Source organism: Pinus tabuliformis, chromosome 3_2, assembly GCF_031772625.1.
Source record: "Pinus tabuliformis cultivar Carrire ecotype Pingquan chromosome 3_2, CPIR1, whole genome shotgun sequence".
In the NCBI taxonomy this organism is placed as follows: Eukaryota; Viridiplantae; Streptophyta; class Pinopsida; order Pinales; family Pinaceae; genus Pinus; species Pinus tabuliformis.
The window spans coordinates 1,244,425,341-1,244,445,135 of NC_142302.1; the positions used below are offsets into that span (position 1 = coordinate 1,244,425,341).

A 19,795-nucleotide genomic window follows, 5' to 3' on the forward strand; every position below is an offset into this window, starting at 1 on the left:
TAAATGAATAATTTGATAATTAATATCAAGACCTAAAAATTAATTGAATAATTTGATAATTAATGTCAAGACCTAATAATTAATATACAATGTACTAATATTAATTATTATTAATATTAATAGATTAAAAATTTAATATTAATACAACTTACTAATTAATTTTAATACATTAACTATTATTAATATTAATGAAAAATTTTAATACAATATTACTATTCATTTTTTTCCAAAGAAAAAAATCGAACTTTTTATATAATCGATAAAAAGTTACAAGTATATGCAAATGCATTCAGTTTGCTGTATGAGCAAGTCCTACAGCTACTCCAGAAAAGAGTCTACCTTCTCTGTACAAAAACTGGGTAGGAAAAGACTCTGGACACCTGGGTCAAAAGATTCATCACCCATTCCAGCTACTTTCTACAATCAGCCCTTATAAACCAAAAAAGACAATGTTCCAGGTCGCGTATCTATTCCTGGGTCTCCTCATTGAGGAAAACAACCCACATATGGAAACTAGATACCATGGAGATCAGAAAAAATAACCAACAGTTTGCCAAGAGACAAACTGTACATTCATCCAGTTTACATCAGTTTTATATAGCATATGAAATATCAAAACAGAAAAATAAAAGTAGAGACTAAACATAGGGAGGATGATCCGACACACGGATCTGATCATGATCTTGTTCAGCTATTTTCCAACTGCCCATAATTTGCTGCAAACCATCTTTAGAAAGCCTGTCTGCTGCTTCATTTCGGTCCCTGTAAATATGGCCAATTGAAAAAACATTAAAAGAAAGCTTTAGATTCAAAATTTCTTCTAAAAGTGGTCTCAGCATGTAATTTTGGCATCTACTTTGTCCATTAACCCATTTTACAACATTTAAGGAGTCCCCAAAGATCTGAACTGTGAAGATGTTCCTGTGAATAAGCCAACAAAGAAGGAGCTTTAAAGCGGAAAGTTCAGCAAAATTGTTTGTTCCGGTGCCAAGGCCCACTGATGCTTTTAAAATATGGTTTTCATTTAGATGTATGATCATCCCTACTCCTGCTGAGTTAATCTGAGATGCCCCATCGAAGTAAGCCCATGGGATCCTTGCTTTGATTTGTTCTTCTCTGCTCTGTTTAGGATTCCTTGCCTCCTCTGATTCTAGGATATTGGATAGAATTGCAGTGCATTGGAGTGCAATAATTTCAGCCGGGGTTACTTTGTCTGTAAAAATACACCTATTTCTTGCTATCCAAACGCCCCAGCAAATGATGGGGGGTAGGTTCCGCAGGTTCCCTTCTGTATACTGCCTCCACCACTTTTCCCAAACCACGGATAAATTATCCCCTTCCCAACTTAACGACTTTTGTAAAAGATTTTGCACCTCTCCCCATATTCTTTTGACAAAAGGACATTCTAAAAATAGATGATTGATAGTCTCAGAGTCAGCTATACATAAGGGGCATCTCCCCGGCCCTTGCTTATATCTGGACTGGAGAATGTCCCATGTTGGAATTTTCCTTTTTAGCGTACACCAGAAGAAAAGCCTGGCTTTTTTTGGGCATTTAAGTTTCCATAACAGTTTGGCCCACCATTCCGGTTCTTCCCATCCTTTTTTTGACATTAAGAATTTATAACCAAACTTTGGAGAGTAAGCTCCAGATTCTGCATGAGCCCATACCAAATGATCCGGGCTGTCTTTCAGTCTTACATTTGATCTGGTTAGTTCCTGAATGAAAGCCTTCCACTCGTTCCACCAGTAAGGTCTGAGATCTAATTCTTCACCTGTTTTCCATGCTTGCCCCCAGATTGTGGACTGGCCGATTTTCTCAACCTGATTCAGATAGAGAATGCCCTTTGATTCCAGATGTCTGATCAATCCTGGGGAGAGAGCGAACTGTCCATTACAACCGACCCACGGATCTTTCCCTATTCTCAGATTTTCACCATTTCCAACCTGCCATGCCAAACCTTGTTCAATAATTTTAAACGCCTCTGTAGTAGCTTTCCATACCACCGAAGAATTCCTTCCTTTCTTATTTGGGTTTCTGATCCATTCTTCCAGTGGGACAGGATCTACATATTTCCGTTTAACCACTCTCGTCCACAGATTTTCAGAATTGATGATTTTCCACCCAGATTTGGCTGCCAAGGATAGGCTAAAATCATAAAGATTTTTGATTCCCCATCCTCCCCATTCTTTTGGCCTTGCCACTTTCTCCCATGCGACCCAGGGGAGGACTGAGTCCTCCTTTGAACCAGACCAAAGGAATCTGCTGCAGATCCTCCTAATCTTATTAAGAATCCCTTTAGGAACCCAGGTCAAAGCTGCCCAAAAAACCGGCATGGCTTGCAGTACAGAGTTGACTAGGGTCAATCTACCAGCTCTAGAAAGCCACTTGAAGCTCCAATGTGTGATTTTTGCTTCGATTTTAGCCACCAGCCAGTTCCAATCCTGTTTTTTGTACGCATTTGGCTTCAGCCAGAAGCCCAAATACTTGAAAGGATTCTCCATGTTGTATACATCAAAGGGCAGAATAGAGGTGATCAGGCTTTTCTCATGTCTATTGAAACCTTCCATAATGAGCTGAGATTTCCTGAGATTTACTTGCATCCCTGTGGCTTTCATGAACAAATCAAGAATGTTTTTTAGTTCTTTAATTTCATTCAAACTCCCATTTGTAAATAATAAAATATCATCTACAAAAAGGAGGTGTGAAATGAACATATTTACAGCAACTTCCAAACCTTTTACCAAACTTGCTCTTCTGGCTTCCAGAATCAGTTGACTTAGCCCCTCAGCCACTAGAAGAAAAAGCAGAGGCGACAAAGGGCATCCCTGTCTTAGGCCTCTTTGTCCTTTAAAAAAAGGGGATGAGGCCCCATTGATTAAAACTGCAAAGCTGACACTAGTGATGCATCCCATTACCCAGTTGATGAAGTCCAGATTAAAGCCTAGATGAGTTAACAGCATCCTCAAATATGTCCAGCTGATCCTGTCATAGGCTTTTGACAAATCAATTTTAATCACAGCTCCTTTCTTGTTTGACTGTCTGATACTATGTATTGTCTCCTGCGCCACTCCTATGGCTTCATGGATTTGTCGACCGTCTAGGAACCCAAACTGTTCGCTTGAAATGCATTTGGACAGAATCGGTTTTAACCGGACAGCTATCAGTTTTGCAATAATTTTGTATATACAGTTACACAATGAGATAGGCCTGAAATCTTCAAAGGATTTCGGATCCTCCTTTTTAGGGATAAGGGCTATGAATGTTGAGTTAAAGGGGGAGTAAATCTCTCCTTTCCTCCTCGACTCTTCCACCACCTCAGTTAGTTCTGCTCCGATCTGTTCAAAAAAATGTTGGAAGAGTTCTATGGTCCACCCATCCGGGCCTGGGCTCTTATCTTTGGCCATTGATTTTATAATGCCTTCCACCTCCTCCTTGGAAACTTCTCTGCTTCCTCCTCCTCTACATACCGGGGAAAAAATTGGGCAGTTCTGATCACTTCTACTAATGTTATCCCTCCTTGGTCAGTAAACAGGTTCTGAAAGCGATTCCTTCCCATATTGGATAGAGACTCAAAGGAGTTGGCCTCTCTGCCCTCATTATCCTTTAGCTTCCATATCGTGTTCGCATTTTTCCTCCCTTTTGCATAGTTATGGAAAAATTTCGTATTTTCGTCCCCAGCTTTAAGCCAAATCGCCCTGCTCTTCAGCCTCCATTCCTCCTCTCTGGCCAACAAGATTTGGTTCCTGTGTTTTTCAAGCAGCAGAATTCTTTCTTTGGATTCCTGAGTTGCATATCCATCCGCCTCAGGGTCTTCCAGCTCCCGCAATTCTGCATCAATTTTGGTGATTTCCTCATTCTGCTTTTGCTTCCTTGATTTTGCCCATTCCATGGCAACTTTTTAAAGTCTTTTTAAGTTTTCCATGAAAAGGAATCCTTTGCTTTCCATTGAGATTCTATCCGGGTGTCTCCATGTTTCCCTGAAGAGTCTATTGAAGGATTCCTCTTGCAACCAAGATGCATTGAATTTAAAGGGAGCCGCTGGTTTATGGGGAGGTTTGGAGAGCTCCATAAGAACAGGGAAGTGGTCTGAGTTCCCTCCCTCACCCACCCATTGTCTGAACATTGGAATTCTGGATGCCAAATCTTCGCATAATAGGAACCGGTCCAGTCTCTTTGCTATTCTATCAGCCCCTGCTCTTCTATTCCTCCAGGTAGGCTTTAATTTGATTAAGTTTACATCAATCAGGTTATGGGAGCAGAGGGCGTTCAAGAAAAAATCAGAGAGCGGGTCTTCTCTGGCTGAAGGACCCCAGGCTTCAGCATTTCCCAGCGAGAAATTTAAATCTCCTCCTATAATCAGATTTTGTTTTTTCAGCAGAGATTTTGACAGAAGATCGGTCCAGAAGTTTACCCTTCCCTGGCAAGGCCCATAGATATTTAAGATCAACAGGGGATAACCAAACTCTGGAGATTGAAACTCCATCCCTAGCACATGAGCCATTCCCCAATGGTTAATTAGCTGCATTCTTCCTTCCCTGAAGCCTATGGCCATTCCGCCCGAATGACCAACAGAGTCTACTGCTAAGAAGTGCCAACCTGGGAGAATAGCTCTAAGGGTCGTCTCCACATCTACGCTTTTGCCTAGGGTCACTTGTAGTAGAAGAACATCCGGATTATAACGCATAACTATCTCCTTAAGGGCCAGTTTTTTGGGTTTACTGGCTAAACCCCTGCAGTTCCAGGATAAAAATATCATTTGATAACATTTTCATGGGGATTTGCTGCTCTAAGCGCCCCAGGGATAGACATTTGCTTTCTGTCAGCCACATCATACTTCGCCTTAACCTGTGCTTTGGACAGGTTTGATTTCCTGCCTCTAGCCTTCCTTTTGAAAGCCTGAGACGAGGATGGGCCTAAACCACCAACCGGTTCTATGTTTACATGCTTTTTGTCAAGGGATCTTAGATTATAATGACACGCCGGGGAGAAAGAAACAGGTTCCTTTATTCCAAAAGGAGCATCGTCACAGTTCAGGTCTAGTGAGGGGATAGCAGCAGTGATATTTTCAACATTTAAATGTTCATCATTGAAACAATTATTTAGTTGTGAGCCAGATATCAAGCAAGCATCTTTAATTTCTGAAGATAAAGATGGATTACTTGAGTCTAGTTGCATACCCTTTGAGTCTTCGACCGGGTTGACTGTTGTTTCATTGGCGGGCTCCTTTGATAAGTTCTCTGATCCGCGCTGGTCCTCATTTGCTTCTGGTGGGTCTACTCCGGCCTGTTCCTCTCGATCTCCTTCATGGTTAAATTCCGCCTCCATAGAGTCCTCCTCTGATAGTATTTTTGTTCCAGTATCCTTTTCCAGCTCCGCTATCTTCTCCCCCTGCTCAACTTTCTTCTGAGTCCTTCTTCTGCGGTTGCCCAGTGGATAGTCTCTTGCTAGATGCCCGTATTCATGGCATCTATGACATCTAAAAGGTAGATGTTCATAATCCAGCGGTTTCTCAAAAACATAATCTTTGTACTGAAGGTTGATGGATTCCGCAAGGCCTTCTTTTGGGTTTAAGCTGACCAGGATCCGGGCCATGGCTCTGTTGTGAGTATGAAGAAATGACATGTCCGCCTCTAGGAATGTGCCAAGGAGGTTTCCTATCGATCTGAATACCGATTCTACCCAGAGGAAAGGGGGTAGACCAGGTGCCCTAACCCAAACAGGAAACTCATCTACCTTCTCCCTTTTCGCATCAAATAAAGGAGTCCACCGTTTGAATAGAACTGGGCGGTTCCCAAAAGCCCAATTCCTCCCTGCTACCCAGTCCGCTACTTCCTTGCTTTCAAATCTCACCATAAACCACCCTTTCACTAGGACTGCTACCTTGAAGCTTTTAACCGGGGCCGTCTTCCACTGTTGCTCCGCCCAATGTTTTATGAATTTACCTGAGTAGCTCTTACCTCTAGCCCTCCCTACCAGAGTGCATTCAGCCACCTCTAGAGTGTCCTCTACCTGTACATCCATGCCCAGGACTAAGTTTCCTTCAAACTTTTTCTTCTTTAGGGGTTTCGGTTTTTTCCTTTTCCCCCCGTCTTTTCTTGCCCAGAGTCCTCCTCCCTATCTTGTGCTTTTGGGTCACTCTTAACCGCTTCTGCTTGTTGTCCGAGCTCATTTATGTCTAGGGTTTGTCTACCCTTGCCTGGGGTATCTGCGGAGGTTCCACCTTCAATTCCTTTCTCTATGCCTAATGCAAACTCGGTGCCCTCTTTCAGCAATCCAGAGTCTGGTCCATGGCATTCCCTTCTTTGCTCCGAGGGTTCACCCGTTCCTACACCAATCACTCCAGCTCCCAGACTGGGCCTGTACGTCCCTTTTGCGATTATTGGTTTGGTGATTGCCGGCGATCCACCCCCCTCCGCCGCTGCTATATCGGCTTTAAGACCTCCTCCCACAGATCTCCAAATTCCTTGATTCGCTTTGTAGTTAATAATATCTTCAAGCCCTCCAGATAAGAAGGGAGCATTAAAGAGGGGTTTATCCTTACTTACTTGAGAGCCGAAGGGTTTTTCTGTCAGATGGAAACCCTCCTCCTAAGGACCTGAGGCTTGTAATCCCCTTTCTCCTTGGCTATTCAGCCCGGCCAACTCCAGGCTTTCCTCCAGCAACCCTTTTGCTGCTCTGTTGCTCCATGAACCTTCCAATGCGAATTCCTCGGGTGCATGACTACCAGCTGACCCAAAAAACTTGTCAATATTTTGGGCGGTTACCTCCTTTCCCCAAACCGACAAGATGTCTTCCGGTGCAGGGTCTAGGTCGACTGCCTCTCTAGGTTTAACAATGGTAATTACCCTGCAGTAAACACTTACAGGCAATCGCTAATGGTCCGTTTCCTTCAGCAAATTCTATATTCAGCCTCAGGTAGACTGGAAATGCTGCCAACGCATTTGCCCCAAGGGTTATAACCATTTCCTTGCTCGGTGAAGGGTAAGCTTCCACGTTCTGAGACCGCCCTGCTGTTGAAACCCCAGCTGTCCTCTTCTTTTTTTGTCATCCAGTCAACTGCCTCGATGTGGATTCCAGCTGACCCACCTCGTACCTCCTTGCCTTTGTCATCCGACTTGGGATCTAGTCTGCAGCACCCTAGGCCGTCGGCCTAGGCTGCCCTGGTTCGAATCCTCCTGCAGCCGGAACCCTCATCCTCCAGCTTTCCGTCAAACACCAGCTCCCACAATATTACTATTCATTATATACTAATATATATAAAAATAAAAATAAAAAATAAATATTTATTTCACATTATTAAAATTATTAATAATATTTAATATTATTATTAAGTTCATTATTAAGGTTTAATATTATTAATATTATTAATACTTATTGAGTTCATCATTAAGGTATATATATATATATATATATATATATATATATATATATATATATATATATAATTTGCAATTAAAATTCTTAAAAAAAAAACTGACATTCATCTCATCCTAAAATCCACTCTCCTCACAACTATTTAAATCCCTCAATTAAGCTCTTCTTCTATCAGCATTCAAGAAAGTCCTGATGATGGATCCCAGTTGGGATTTGAAATGTTGACGAAAAATAAGTTTTACTGTGGATTCTCCGGTAACTATATATTAATTCTCTCTGTTTGTGGAATGCATAACTTTCCCAAATGATACAAGAGTCGGTCCTTAACATAGTAATCCAATTCTTCTACATTTTTTCCATTACTTAAAGCTGCATATATATTTTTAAAGTCTATATCTTGAGCATATTATTCAATGTAGCTTTCGTGCATTACTGAATTATGCTTAAGTATAGTAGATGCATTTATGATTGATCTAGACAACATATCTGCAACTTTATTGTGTATGCCATTTCTATATCTGATGACTAAATGAAACTGTTGTAGGAAACCCATCCACCTATAGTGTCTTGATTGTTGCAACTTAGTTTGTGAGAGTAAATATTGAATTGGTTGATGATCAATATGTATAACTGTTTCTTTGCCCATTAAGTAATGTTTCCACTTTTTCACACTCTGGACTAATGCATACAATTCTTTATCGTATGTAGGATAATTAACTACTACAGAATTAAAAGTCTCAGAATGGTAGCATATGGGTTTACCATGTTGCATCAACACTGCTCCCATGGCATAATCACTGGCATCTATTTCGATCTCAAATGGTTGTTGAAGATTTGGCAATGCTAGTACTAGTGCTGTACTAATTTTTTCTCTCAAGGTGTCGAAGGCTTCTTGTTGTTTGCCTCCCCACTGAAACACCTTGTTCAATCCTATCAAAGCATGTAAGGGAGCTGCAATTAAGGAAAAGTTAGCAATAAACTTTCTCCAATATTGTGCTGCCCCTAAGAAGCTTCTAACTTCTGTAGTAGACTTTGGCTTAGGCCAGTTTATAATGACTGCAACCTTAGAGGGATCTATCTTCAGTTCACCACCCCCTACAATATGACCCAAATAATTCAAAGATGTTTTACCAAATTCACATTTTGATAATTTAACATAGAGATTTTCCTTTTTCAAAACATCTAGAGTCTGCTTTACATGTTGCAAATGTTCTTCCCATGTTTTACTAAATACAAGAATGTCATCCAAATATACAATTACAAAATCATCAATAAAAGGCTTGAGTACATCATTCATTACTCTCATGAAAGTGGCAGGAGCATTAGTTAAGCCAAAAGGCATAACTAGCCATTCATACAGCCCTTGCTTTGTTTTGAAAGCAGTCTTCCATGCATCTTGCTCTGCTACTCTAACCTGATGGTAACCACTACGTAGGTCCAACTTGGAAAATTCTTGTGAGGAAGGGGATAACGATTCTTGATCGTTATTTTATTTAGTGCTCAGTAGTCAATGCACATCCTCCACGATTCATCCTTCTTTCTCACAAACACGAATGGAGATCCGCATGGTGATGTGCTTGGTCTTATGAAACCTCTCTCGAGCAGCTCCTGTACCTGCTTCTTGATTTCTGCATTCTCTAAAGCGGATAACCTGTGCATTCTGATGTTAGGCAATGGAGCATCTTGCTGCAAATTAATATCATGTACAATTTCCCTTTTTGGTGGCAGACCTTTAGGTTCTTGAAATAAGATATCATATTCTGAAACAACTGTTTCTAAATCAGCTTGTTGTTTAGCATCACAGCCTTCAAATACATTGATCTTATCAGGTTTCTTTTCCTTTACAACCATCAATAAAAATTGCTTGCATGTATTTACAATTCTTTTCATATGCCCTGAGTTTATGAGAGTATAATTATTCTTGAGTTTATGAGCTCTTACAATATATTCGATTCCATCTTTAACGAGTTGATACTTATTTTTAGCTCTATAGAATATGGCTTTTCTATCAAACAATTAAGGACTTCCTAAAACAATTCCACATATATCCAAGGGAATAATATCTAACTCAACCTCATCCACAAATGCTGACCCAAAAGAAAACCTAAGTTTACATTGTCTAGTCACTTGTAGTTTTGCTTTATCACATACCCAACCTAATGGATATGGCTTCTTGTGAGGTGTGGTTAGCAGTCCCAATTTCTTTACAATTGCTTCAGAAATTAAATTTACTTGTGAGCCACTATCAAACAAAGTATCAATCTTTTGATGCTTGGAAATAACTCTAATATGAAAAAGCTCATGTCTTCTTCTCTCATTTTCTTCACTATCAATAGTTTGTGCAGAATTACTAGTAGATGCTTCAGAATTTTTACCTTTTATACCTGTGGCTGCAATTGTTGTTTCATCACCTGAGTTTGACCCCAAATATTTTTGTATAGTAGCAACAGTCTTCTTCTTCTTGCCATCGAACTTCTTGGGTTTCAGCTCTGGATGCAAAGACCAGCAATGTTCATCATCATGTCCATCCTTCTTGCAGTGAGTGCATGAAGGTTTGGCCTTTTGTACAGTATTGGCCTTCCTCTCTTTCCATTTCTGCTTCCTCTTTTCCTTGTTCTTGCTTGCAGTCAGTTTTGATGATCCCCCAGTCTCTGGGTTCACATTCTTGCCTCTAGTCTCTAGATGGGTAGCCTGGACAGATACCTCATCGATGCTAGTAGGGTGAGACATGAGAATGGTATGTCTCAAATAACTATGTAGACCACCTATATACTTCAGCAAAGTTTCAGGTGAGTCTAAAGAAATGCTTAGAATCAAAGCTCTTTTTCTAAATTCTTGAGTGTAACTTTGTACACTTTGCCCTTTTAATTGGCGAAGAGTTTGCCAACTCATCATAGCTTGCTACATATAAGCTAGTGGATAGAATTGTTTTTTGAATTGCAAAAACAAATTCACTCCAGACAGAAAGAATTTTACCATGCTTCTTCAAGTCAGCTTGTGTTTTGCCTTCCCACCATACCAAGACAGTTCCTCCAAGGCATAGGGTGGCCAGCTGAATCTTACTTTTGTCTGAATCAATATTTTGCACCCTGCAATACACATCAATCTGCCTAATCCTGTTATCTAACTTCTCTGCATTTAACTCTCCATCATAAACAGGCAAATCAAATTTAACATCTAATTTAATCAAATATGTTTTCTTCTTTTTATTTTCAGGGCTGTCAGGAGGTGTGGGAAGCTTTTCTTCTTTCCCTTTGCCTTTAGAATGGTCATTTAAGAGAGAGTCTTATGTTCCTTTGTCATGCTCCGAAGTTGAAGAATCTTCACTTCGACCTTTCTTGAATTCTCTATACATTTCTTCAACCATGGCTCTCATAGTCATAAAATTGTCCATGAATTGAGAGTCTAATTCCAAGGGAATTTCTTCTGACATTTTCCTCCTAGTATAGACTCTACCAATTTCTAGGTTAGATTCAACAAATTTTTCTTTTCCTAATTTCAGTTTTGATCTAGTTATCATTCACAAACAATCCAGCACAAGCTTGTCTAACCTTAACAACCTAAAGCTCTGATACCACTTGATCTGAAATGAGATCTGAGACAATAATAAGGTATTACAGACTTATGTGCATGGATTAGTCTATGTCATTATATGCAATGGATCGATAAGATTGCGTAATGCACAGACAATGAAGCAGTAAAAAAACATAATAGAGAACACATGACACAAAAAATTTAATAAGGAGTTCACCCAATACTCCTCGCTACATCTCCTGGTCCAGCCTTCAGTGGTGGCTTCTCTATTATGTCTTCAAGTACAGTTTTGTTTACAACAGTGAGCTCAATTTGAGCCTCACACACAAACAGATTACAATAACAAGAGCTTCACTTGAATTCCTCAAGCTTCCTCGGAGTACACAGACTCCCACATAGCTCTCAATTTGCCCTAAACTCTGTCTCGCATTTGCTCTTCAATACTGCCTGCCTATTTGCGCTCTGTCTGTGGCTTTTAAAGCCACTCTGGGCTCTCTGTTCATTTCATGGTCCTGTCTCTCGGTCTCCCTGACCTCTTGAACACTTTGAATCCCTCTCCAGCATTATACAGTCATTGCTCAATGCATGGAGAGCAGGTGGCCACCCATTCCGTAGCGCTAGAGTGCTTCGGGCCTCTGAAACGCCTGTAATGGCTGCACTCTGTTTTTACAGAGAAAACACAGTTTAACAGAGAAAATCCGCCAAAATATGATATGTCAGAATTCAAAGTCTTTTAAATATTGTTCAATCACTTATCGGGTTGACCTGTTGTCGGTGTCACAAATCACAATGGCTCATTTCCTTTGTATTTTGGAAATACACGAAAATCGCAAAAATAAATTGAAATGTCCCTATTTGTGGATCTCAAATCCTATACAATATTGTTGATAATCGTACCGGGTCTAGATCATCGGGTCGATCCGATTGCGATATCGCAATCGCTCATTGCAATGCCCCCGGGTCATTGTAAGCGCTCCTGCAATGCCCCCGGGTCATTGTAAGCACTCTTGCAATCCCCCGACAGCGATCTTGTGATGTAATATGGGCCGTCGATCTGCATGCTTGATCAACGGTCCATATTAACTTCGCCAATAGCCATCACCATATACATATGTTAAGCATCGATATTGATGTTCGTGATTGCAACTCTTATGTGGATCTCGCCGATCTCTGTCAAAGGTCACCACTGATTGTTATTGTCGATCCGATCTGGTACGTTGATTGGCTAGATCGGATGGCTACTATTCATCACTTGTTCTGCTTGCAATTACTCTATTTTTTTTCACGATTTCACGGGTTTTGGGCCTCCCGATAGTGTTTCTCCACCCTGCTAAGGGTGTCCCTTTTATGATAATTTTGATCTTTTAAGGGATTTTTAACCTTGGGCATGATTTTTTAAAAGATTCATGAAGACTTAGAGGGCATTCTTGGATCCATTTAGATCACCCTGAAAAAGCCTTTTGGACCACCAAAAGTTGGTTTTCAAGCATTGCTTAAGTGAGGATACAGTTGCCTCACTTGTCCAATCTCTATCCATTTTGCACTGTTGGATTTTGAACCTTTGAGTCCAATCCTTAGGTACTCAACATCTCCTCTGTGCATTGTCCTCACCTTCTTGTCCAGAATTGTATCTTCCTACAGCTCATTGAGGTATTCAGGCAACAGATCATCAATGGAAGGAAATTGACTTTGCTCTTCAGGATCCTCAATTAATGAAGGTTCAAACAGTCTTAAATTTTTTGCATTTACTACTGAATAGATGTGCATGTATGCTGGCAGATCAAGGCGGAAAGCATTCTCACCAATTTTCTCAAGTACCTTAAAAGGCCCATACCTTATTGGCTTCAGCTTCTTTCCCTCATCTTGCATTCTATCCTTGCTGATATACAGTCATACTTGATCACCAACTTGGAAGTCGTGCTCCACCCGGTGTTTATCATGCCTTGCCTTGTATTTGGCTTGGCTCTTTTCCTGCCTTTCCTGCACTGCCTGGCGAATCTCTTGGATCTGTTCAATGAATCTGGTTGCTTTATCCACATCACTGTGTCTAGCAACTGCTATGTCTTTTTCAAAGACAAAATCCAAAGGATACCTTGGTATAAAACCAAAATAGGTCTCAAAAGGACATCTCTGTGTAGAAGAATGTTTAGCATGGTTGTAAGCATGTTTCACATAACATAAATGTTCATCCCAAAGCTTGGGATGTTTGCTGCAATAACCCCTGAGCAACTGGATCACTGTCCTGTTGACTACCTCTATTTGGCCATCTGTTTGTGGATGAAAGGTTGTGCTTTTCTTCAGTCTGGTGTCCATTAATTCCCACAGACTTGACCAAAAATTCCCAACAAATCAGGAGTTTCGATGAGATACTATGGAAGTGGATAACCCAAAATGCACCCAAACATCCTGAAAGAACAATTTCGTTGTTTGTTCAGCTGTAATCTACTTATTACAAGGTATTAGAATATACATTTTGCTGAACCTGTCCACAATAACATATAAATAATCATGTCCTTTTCTAGATTTTGGCAATCCTCTAACAAATTCCATGGAAACACTTTCCCAAGGACGAGAAGGGATTGGTAGTGGAGTGTACAAGCCTAGTTTTCTATTACTAGGCTTGCTTTTAGAACACATGGTACACCCTCTTACATATCTAGAAACTGTTTCATGCATTTTTCGCCAATAGCAGTATCTTTGTAGTTGTGCAATTGTCTTGCTTACACCAAAATGACCTGATACCATAGAAGTATGTGCTTCCCTAATTATATTAATTCTCTCAATTTGTGGAATGCATAGCTTTCCCAAATGATACAAGAGTCGGTTCTTAACATAGTAATCCAATTATTCTACCTTTTTGCCATTACTTAAAGCTGCATATACATCTTTAAAGTCTATATCTTGAGCATATTGTTCAATGTAGCTTTTTTGCATTACTGAATTATGCTTAAGTATAGTAAATAAATTTATGATTGATCTAGACAACATATTTGCAACTTTATTTTGTATGCCCTTTTTATATCTAATGACTAAATGAAACTGTTGTAAGAAACCCATCCACCTATAGTGTCTTGATTGTTGCAACTTAGTTTGTGAGTGTAAATATTGAAGTGGTTGATGATCAGTATGTATAACTGTTTCTTTTCCCATTAAGTAATGTTTCCACTTTTTCACACTCTGGACTAATGCATACAATTCTTTATCGTATTTAAGATAATTAACTACTACAGAATTAAAAGTCTCAGAATGGTAGCATATGGGTTTACCATGTTGCATCAACACTACTCCCATGGCATAATCACTGGCATCTGTTTCGATCTCAAATGGTTGTTGAAGATTTGGCAATGCTAGTACTGGTGTTGTACTAATTTTTTCTTTCAAGGTGTCGAAGGCTTTCTGTTGTTTGCCTCCCCACTGAAACACCTTGTTCAATCCTGTCAAAGCATGTAAGGGAGCTGCAATTAAGGAAAATTTAGCAATAAACCTTCTCCAATATTGTGCTGCCCCTAAGAAACTTCTAACCTTTGTGGCAGACTTGGGCTTAGGCCATTTTATAATCACTGCAACCTTATATGGATCTATCTTCAGTTCACCACCCCCTACAATATGACCCAAATAATTCAAAGATGTTTTACCAAATTCACAGTTTGATAATTTAACATAGAGATTTTCCTTTTTCAAAACATCTAGAATCTGGTTTACATGCTACAAATGTTCTTCCCATGTTTTACTAAATACATGAATGTCATCCAAATATACAATTACAAAATCATCAATAAAAGGTTTGAGTACATCATTCATTACTCCCATGAAAGTGGCAGGAGCATTAATTAAGCCAAAAGGCATAACTAGCCATTCATACAACCCTTACTTTGTTTTGAAAGCAGTCTTCCATGCATCTTGCTCTGCTACTCTGACCTGATGGTAACCACTACGTAGGTCCAACTTGGAAAAGTAAACAGCTTCTTTTAGCTTATCCAATAGATCATCTATGCGAGGAAGGGGATAACGATTCTAGATCGTTATTTTATTCAATGCTCGGTAGTCAATGCACATCCTCCATTAACCGTCCTTCTTTTTCACCAACATGATTGGAGATCCACATGGTGATGTGCTTGGTTTTATGAACCCTCCCTCGAGCAGTTCCTATACATGCTTCTTGATTTCTGCATTCTCTAAAGCGGATAACCTGTGCATTCTGATGTTAGGCAATGGAGCATCTTGTTGAAAATTAATATCTTGTACAATTTCCCTTTTTGGTGGCAGACCTTTAGTTTCTTGAAATAAGATATCATATTCTGAAACAACTGTTTCTAAATCAGCTTGTTATTTAGCATCACAGCCTTCAAATACATTGGTCTTATCAGGTTTCTTTTCCTTTACAACCATCAGTAAAAATTGCTTGCATGAATTTACAATTCTTTTCATCTACCCTGAGTTTATGAGAGTATAATTATTCTTGAGTTTATGAGCTCTTACAGTATATTCGATTCCATCTTTAACGAGTTGATACTTATTTTTAGCTCTATAGAATATGGCTTTTCTATCAAACAAGTAAGGACTTCCTAAAACAATTCCACATATATCCAAGGGAATAATATCTAACTCAACCTCATCCACAAATGCTGACCCAAAAGAAAACCTAAGTTTACTTGTAGTTTTGCTTTATCACATACCCAACCTAATGGATATGGCTTCTTGTGAGGTGTGGTTAGCAGTCCCAATTTCTTTACAATTGCTTCAGAAATTAAATTTACTTGTGAGCCACTATCAAACAAAGTATCAATCTTTTGATGCTTGGAAATAACTCTAATATGAAAAATCTCATGTCTTCTTCTCTCATTTTCTTCACTATCAATAGTTTGTGTAGAATTACTAGTAGATGCTTCAGAATTTTTACCTTTTATACCTGTGGCTGCAACTGTTGTTTCATCACCTGAGTCTGACCCCAAATCTTTTTGTATAGCAGCAACAATCTTCTTCTTCTTGCCATCGAACTTCTTGGGTTTCAACTCTAGATGCAAAGACCATCAATGTTCATCATCATGTCCATCCTTATTGCAGTGAGTGCATGAAGGTTTGGCCTTTTGTATAGTATTGGCCTTCCTCTCTTTCCATTTCTACTTCTTCTTTTCCTTGTTCTTGCTTGCAGTGGGTTTCGATTATCCCCCAATCTCTGGGTTCACATTCTTGCCTCTAGTCTCTAGATGGGTAGCCTGGACAGATACCTCATCGATGCTAGTAGGGTTAAACATGAGAATGGTATGTCTCAAATAACTATGTAGACCACCTATATACTTCAGCAAAGTTTCAGGTGAGTCTAAAGAAATGCCTAGAATCAAAGCTCTTTTTCTAAATTCTTGAGTGTAACTTTGTACACTTTGCCCTTTTAATTGGTGAAGAGTTTGCTAACTCATCATACCTTGCTGCATATAAGCTAGTGGATAGAATTGTTTATTAATTGCAGAAACAATTCACTCCAAACAGAAAGAATTTTACCATGCTTCTTCAAGTCAGCTTGTGTTCTGCCTTTCCACCATACCAAGGCAGTTCCTCCAAGGCGTAGGCTGGCCAGCTAAATCTTACTTTTGTTTGAATCAATATTTTGCACCCTGCAATACACATCAATATGCCTAATCATGTTATCTAACTTCTCTACATTTAACTCTCCATCATAAACAGGCAAATCAAATTTAACATCTAATTTAATCAAAGATGTTTTCTTCTTTTTATTTTCAGGGCTGTTAGGAGGTGCGGGAAGCTTTTCTTCTTTCCCTTTGCCTTTAGAATGGTCATTTAAGAGAGATTCTTCTGCTCCTTTGTCATGCTCCAAAGTTGAAGAATCTTCACTTCGACCTTTATTGAATTCTCTATACATTTCTTCAACCATGGCTCTCATAGTCGTGAAACTATCCATGAACTGAGAGTCTAATTCCAAGGGAATTTCTTTTGACATTTTCCTCCTAGTATAGACTCTACCAATTTCTGGGTTAGATTCAACCAATTCTCCTTTTCCTAATTTAAGCTTTGATCTAGTTATCATTCACAACCAGTCCAGCACAAGCTTGTCTAACCTTAACAACCTAAAGCTCTAATACCACTTGATCTAAAATGAGATCTAAGACAATTAATAAGGTATTACAGACTTATGTGCATGGATTAGTCTATGTCATTATATGCAATGGATCGATAATATTGTGAAATGCATAGACAATGAAGCAGTAAACAAACATAATAGATAACACATGACACAAAAAATTTAATAAGGAATTCACCCAATACTCCTGGGCTACATCTCCTGGTCCAGCCTTCAGTGGTGGCTTCTCTATTATGTCTTCAAGCAGAGTTTTGTTTACAACAATGAGCTCAATTTGAGCCTCACACACAAACAGATTATAATAACAAGAGCTTCACTTGAATCCCTCAAGCTTCCTCTGAGTACACAGACTCCCACACAACTCTCAATTTGCCCTAAACTCTGTCTCGCATTTGCTCTTCAATATTGCCTGCGTATTTGCGCTTTGTCTGTGGCTTTTAAATCCATTCTGGGCTCCTGTTCATTTCATGGTCTTGTCTCTCGGTCTCCCCCGCCTCTTGAACACTTTGAATCCCTCTCCAACGTTATACAATCATTGCTCAACGCATGGAGATGAGGTGGTCACCCATTCCGTAGCGCTAGAGTGCTTCGGGCCTCTGAAACGCCTATAACAGCCGTGCTCTCTTTTTACGGAGAAAACACAGTTTAACAGAGAAAATCTGCCAAAATATGATATGTCAGACTTCAAAGTATTTTAAATATGGTTCAATCACCTATCGGGTCCGCCTGTTGTCACTGTCGCAAATCGTAATGGTTCGTTTCCTTTGTATTTTGGAAATACACGAAAATCGTGAAAATACATTGAAATGGACTTGTTTGCGGATCTAAAATCCTATAAAATATTGTCGATAATCCTATTAGGTCTAGATCATCGGGTCACTCTAATTGCGATATCGCAATCGCTCATCGCAATGCCCCCAGGCCATTGTAAGCACTCCTGCAATCCCCCGATAGCGATCTTGCGACGTAATATGGGTCGTCGATCTACGCACTTGATCGACGGTCCATATTAACTCTGCCAATCGTTGTTGCCATATACATATGTTAAGCACCGATATCACTATTCGCGATCACAACTCTTATATGGATCTCGCCGATCTCTGCCGAAGGTCACCGCCAATTGCGATTTCTGATCCGATCTTGAATATTGATCGGTCAGATCAGACGGCTACTGTGGATCACTTGTTCCGCTTGCAATTACTCTGTTTTTCTTCACGATTTCACGGGTTTTGGGCATCCTGATAGTGTTTCTCTGCCCTGCTAAGGGTGTCCCTCTTATGATAATTTTGATCTTTTAAGGGATTTTTAACCTTGGGCATGATTTTTTAAAAGAATCATGAAGACTTAGAGGGCATTACTGGATCCATTTGGATCAAATAATGACAGTGCGAGGCCTTGACTCATACACAGCATGTTGCCCCCACAAGTATGGTTGGCCTAATAGTACATCACAAACATCCAGAGGTGTAACATCACACAATACCTCATTTGTGAAGAGCTTGATGTTGTAGGGAAGGCGGCATTGCTGGCGAACTTTGAGATCTCGTCCTTCATGAAGCCACCCAATACTGTACGACTGCGGGTATGGTGTAGTTGATAGGCCCAACCACTTCACGACCTCTACTAAAATGAGGTTCTTTTGGCTGCCACTGTTGGCAATGAATTGCAGCGACGAACCCTTCACCCACATCTATGAGTGGAAAAGACACTCCCCCTCCTTTGGGTCTTAAGGCTTATTCTTCTGGATCTTGGCGGTGGCAACAGTGACGTTGGGCTCCGCATCAATGATCTACTTCCCTTTTCCATTCCCCTTGTCGGGTTCTGACTCAGGGTCGGAACATGTATCTTATTCTGAAGCCTTCAACTCGGCCACCAACGACTGCTTGATCCGACACTCACTTGTGTTATGAGTGGGACTCTTGTGCAACTCACACCACTTTCCTGTGTCCTTCTTCAACTTCGGGGTGTTGTTCTTTTCTTGTGGCTTCGACGGGTTGTCTTGGGTCACCCCACCTTGGCTTTGTCCTTTGGTCTTCGAATTTGCAGATCTAAAGTCTCGCTTCTTTTGTTTGAACTTTTGCTTGATTTTGACAGCGTATTGGTACGCCGTACCGAGCGAGGAGATGTTCAGGAACTCCATCTCTTCCTAGATGTATCTGTGTAGGTAGCCGCAGTATTTGAGTACCAAATGCAGTTCAGAGTCCTTGATACCCAACTGTATGCGAAGGATATGAAAAATGTTTGTGAACTCTGGCACATCTTGGTCCCTTCCCTACCGCAATGTGGTCCATTTGATATATTTGTCCTCATAGCTTTTGACAGGGTAGTACTACTCCTTGACGGCATCTCGGAATGAATCCCAAGTGGGTGCGGCTGAAAATAGTGAGCTCGTACTTTCATTCTTTTGCTCGCAGTAGGTTTCCCACCAGTACTTGACGTGGGGGGATGCTTTGAGAAGAGCGAAAACAATCTTTTCCCAACTCGAAAATTCATGAACAGAAAAATAACCATCTAGCAGATTTAACCATTTATCTACGGCATCTACGCCTATTTGACCCTTGGAGATGGGGATCTCAAAATTAACTTGTACCTTAAACAGTGTGGCATTTCCAGAGTAGTTGTTGGAAGCTGATGCGTCGCCTCTGGGTAGCCGGTGAAGGATTTACGCAAAGCTAACCATCATCGCATTCCTTTGCTGCTCGAGGGCTTCTTTGAGCAAGATTTTGATAGGATGTCCTGCCCCCTCGTCTTTCTTTTCATCCGCCCTGGGAGATCGTTGGGATTTTC

The 19,795-nt window shown here is 40.2% G+C and overlaps 1 protein-coding gene across 1 annotated transcript; it reads right to left on the bottom strand.

Annotated features, from left to right (window-relative positions):
* Positions 1-638: 638 nt before the first annotated feature.
* On the bottom strand, positions 639-3,407 carry LOC149185246 (uncharacterized). Its single transcript, XM_089415596.1, has one exon. The coding sequence runs from the start codon at positions 3,405-3,407 to the stop codon at positions 639-641; it is 2,769 nt and encodes a 922-aa protein (XP_089271722.1).
* Positions 3,408-19,795: the final 16,388 nt, after the last annotated feature.

Excerpts from the sequence above, each read along its gene's own strand:
- LOC149185246 (XM_089415596.1), bottom strand. The coding sequence starts at position 3,407 with ATGGCCAAAGATAAGAGCCCAGGCCCGGATGGGTGGACCATAGAACTC.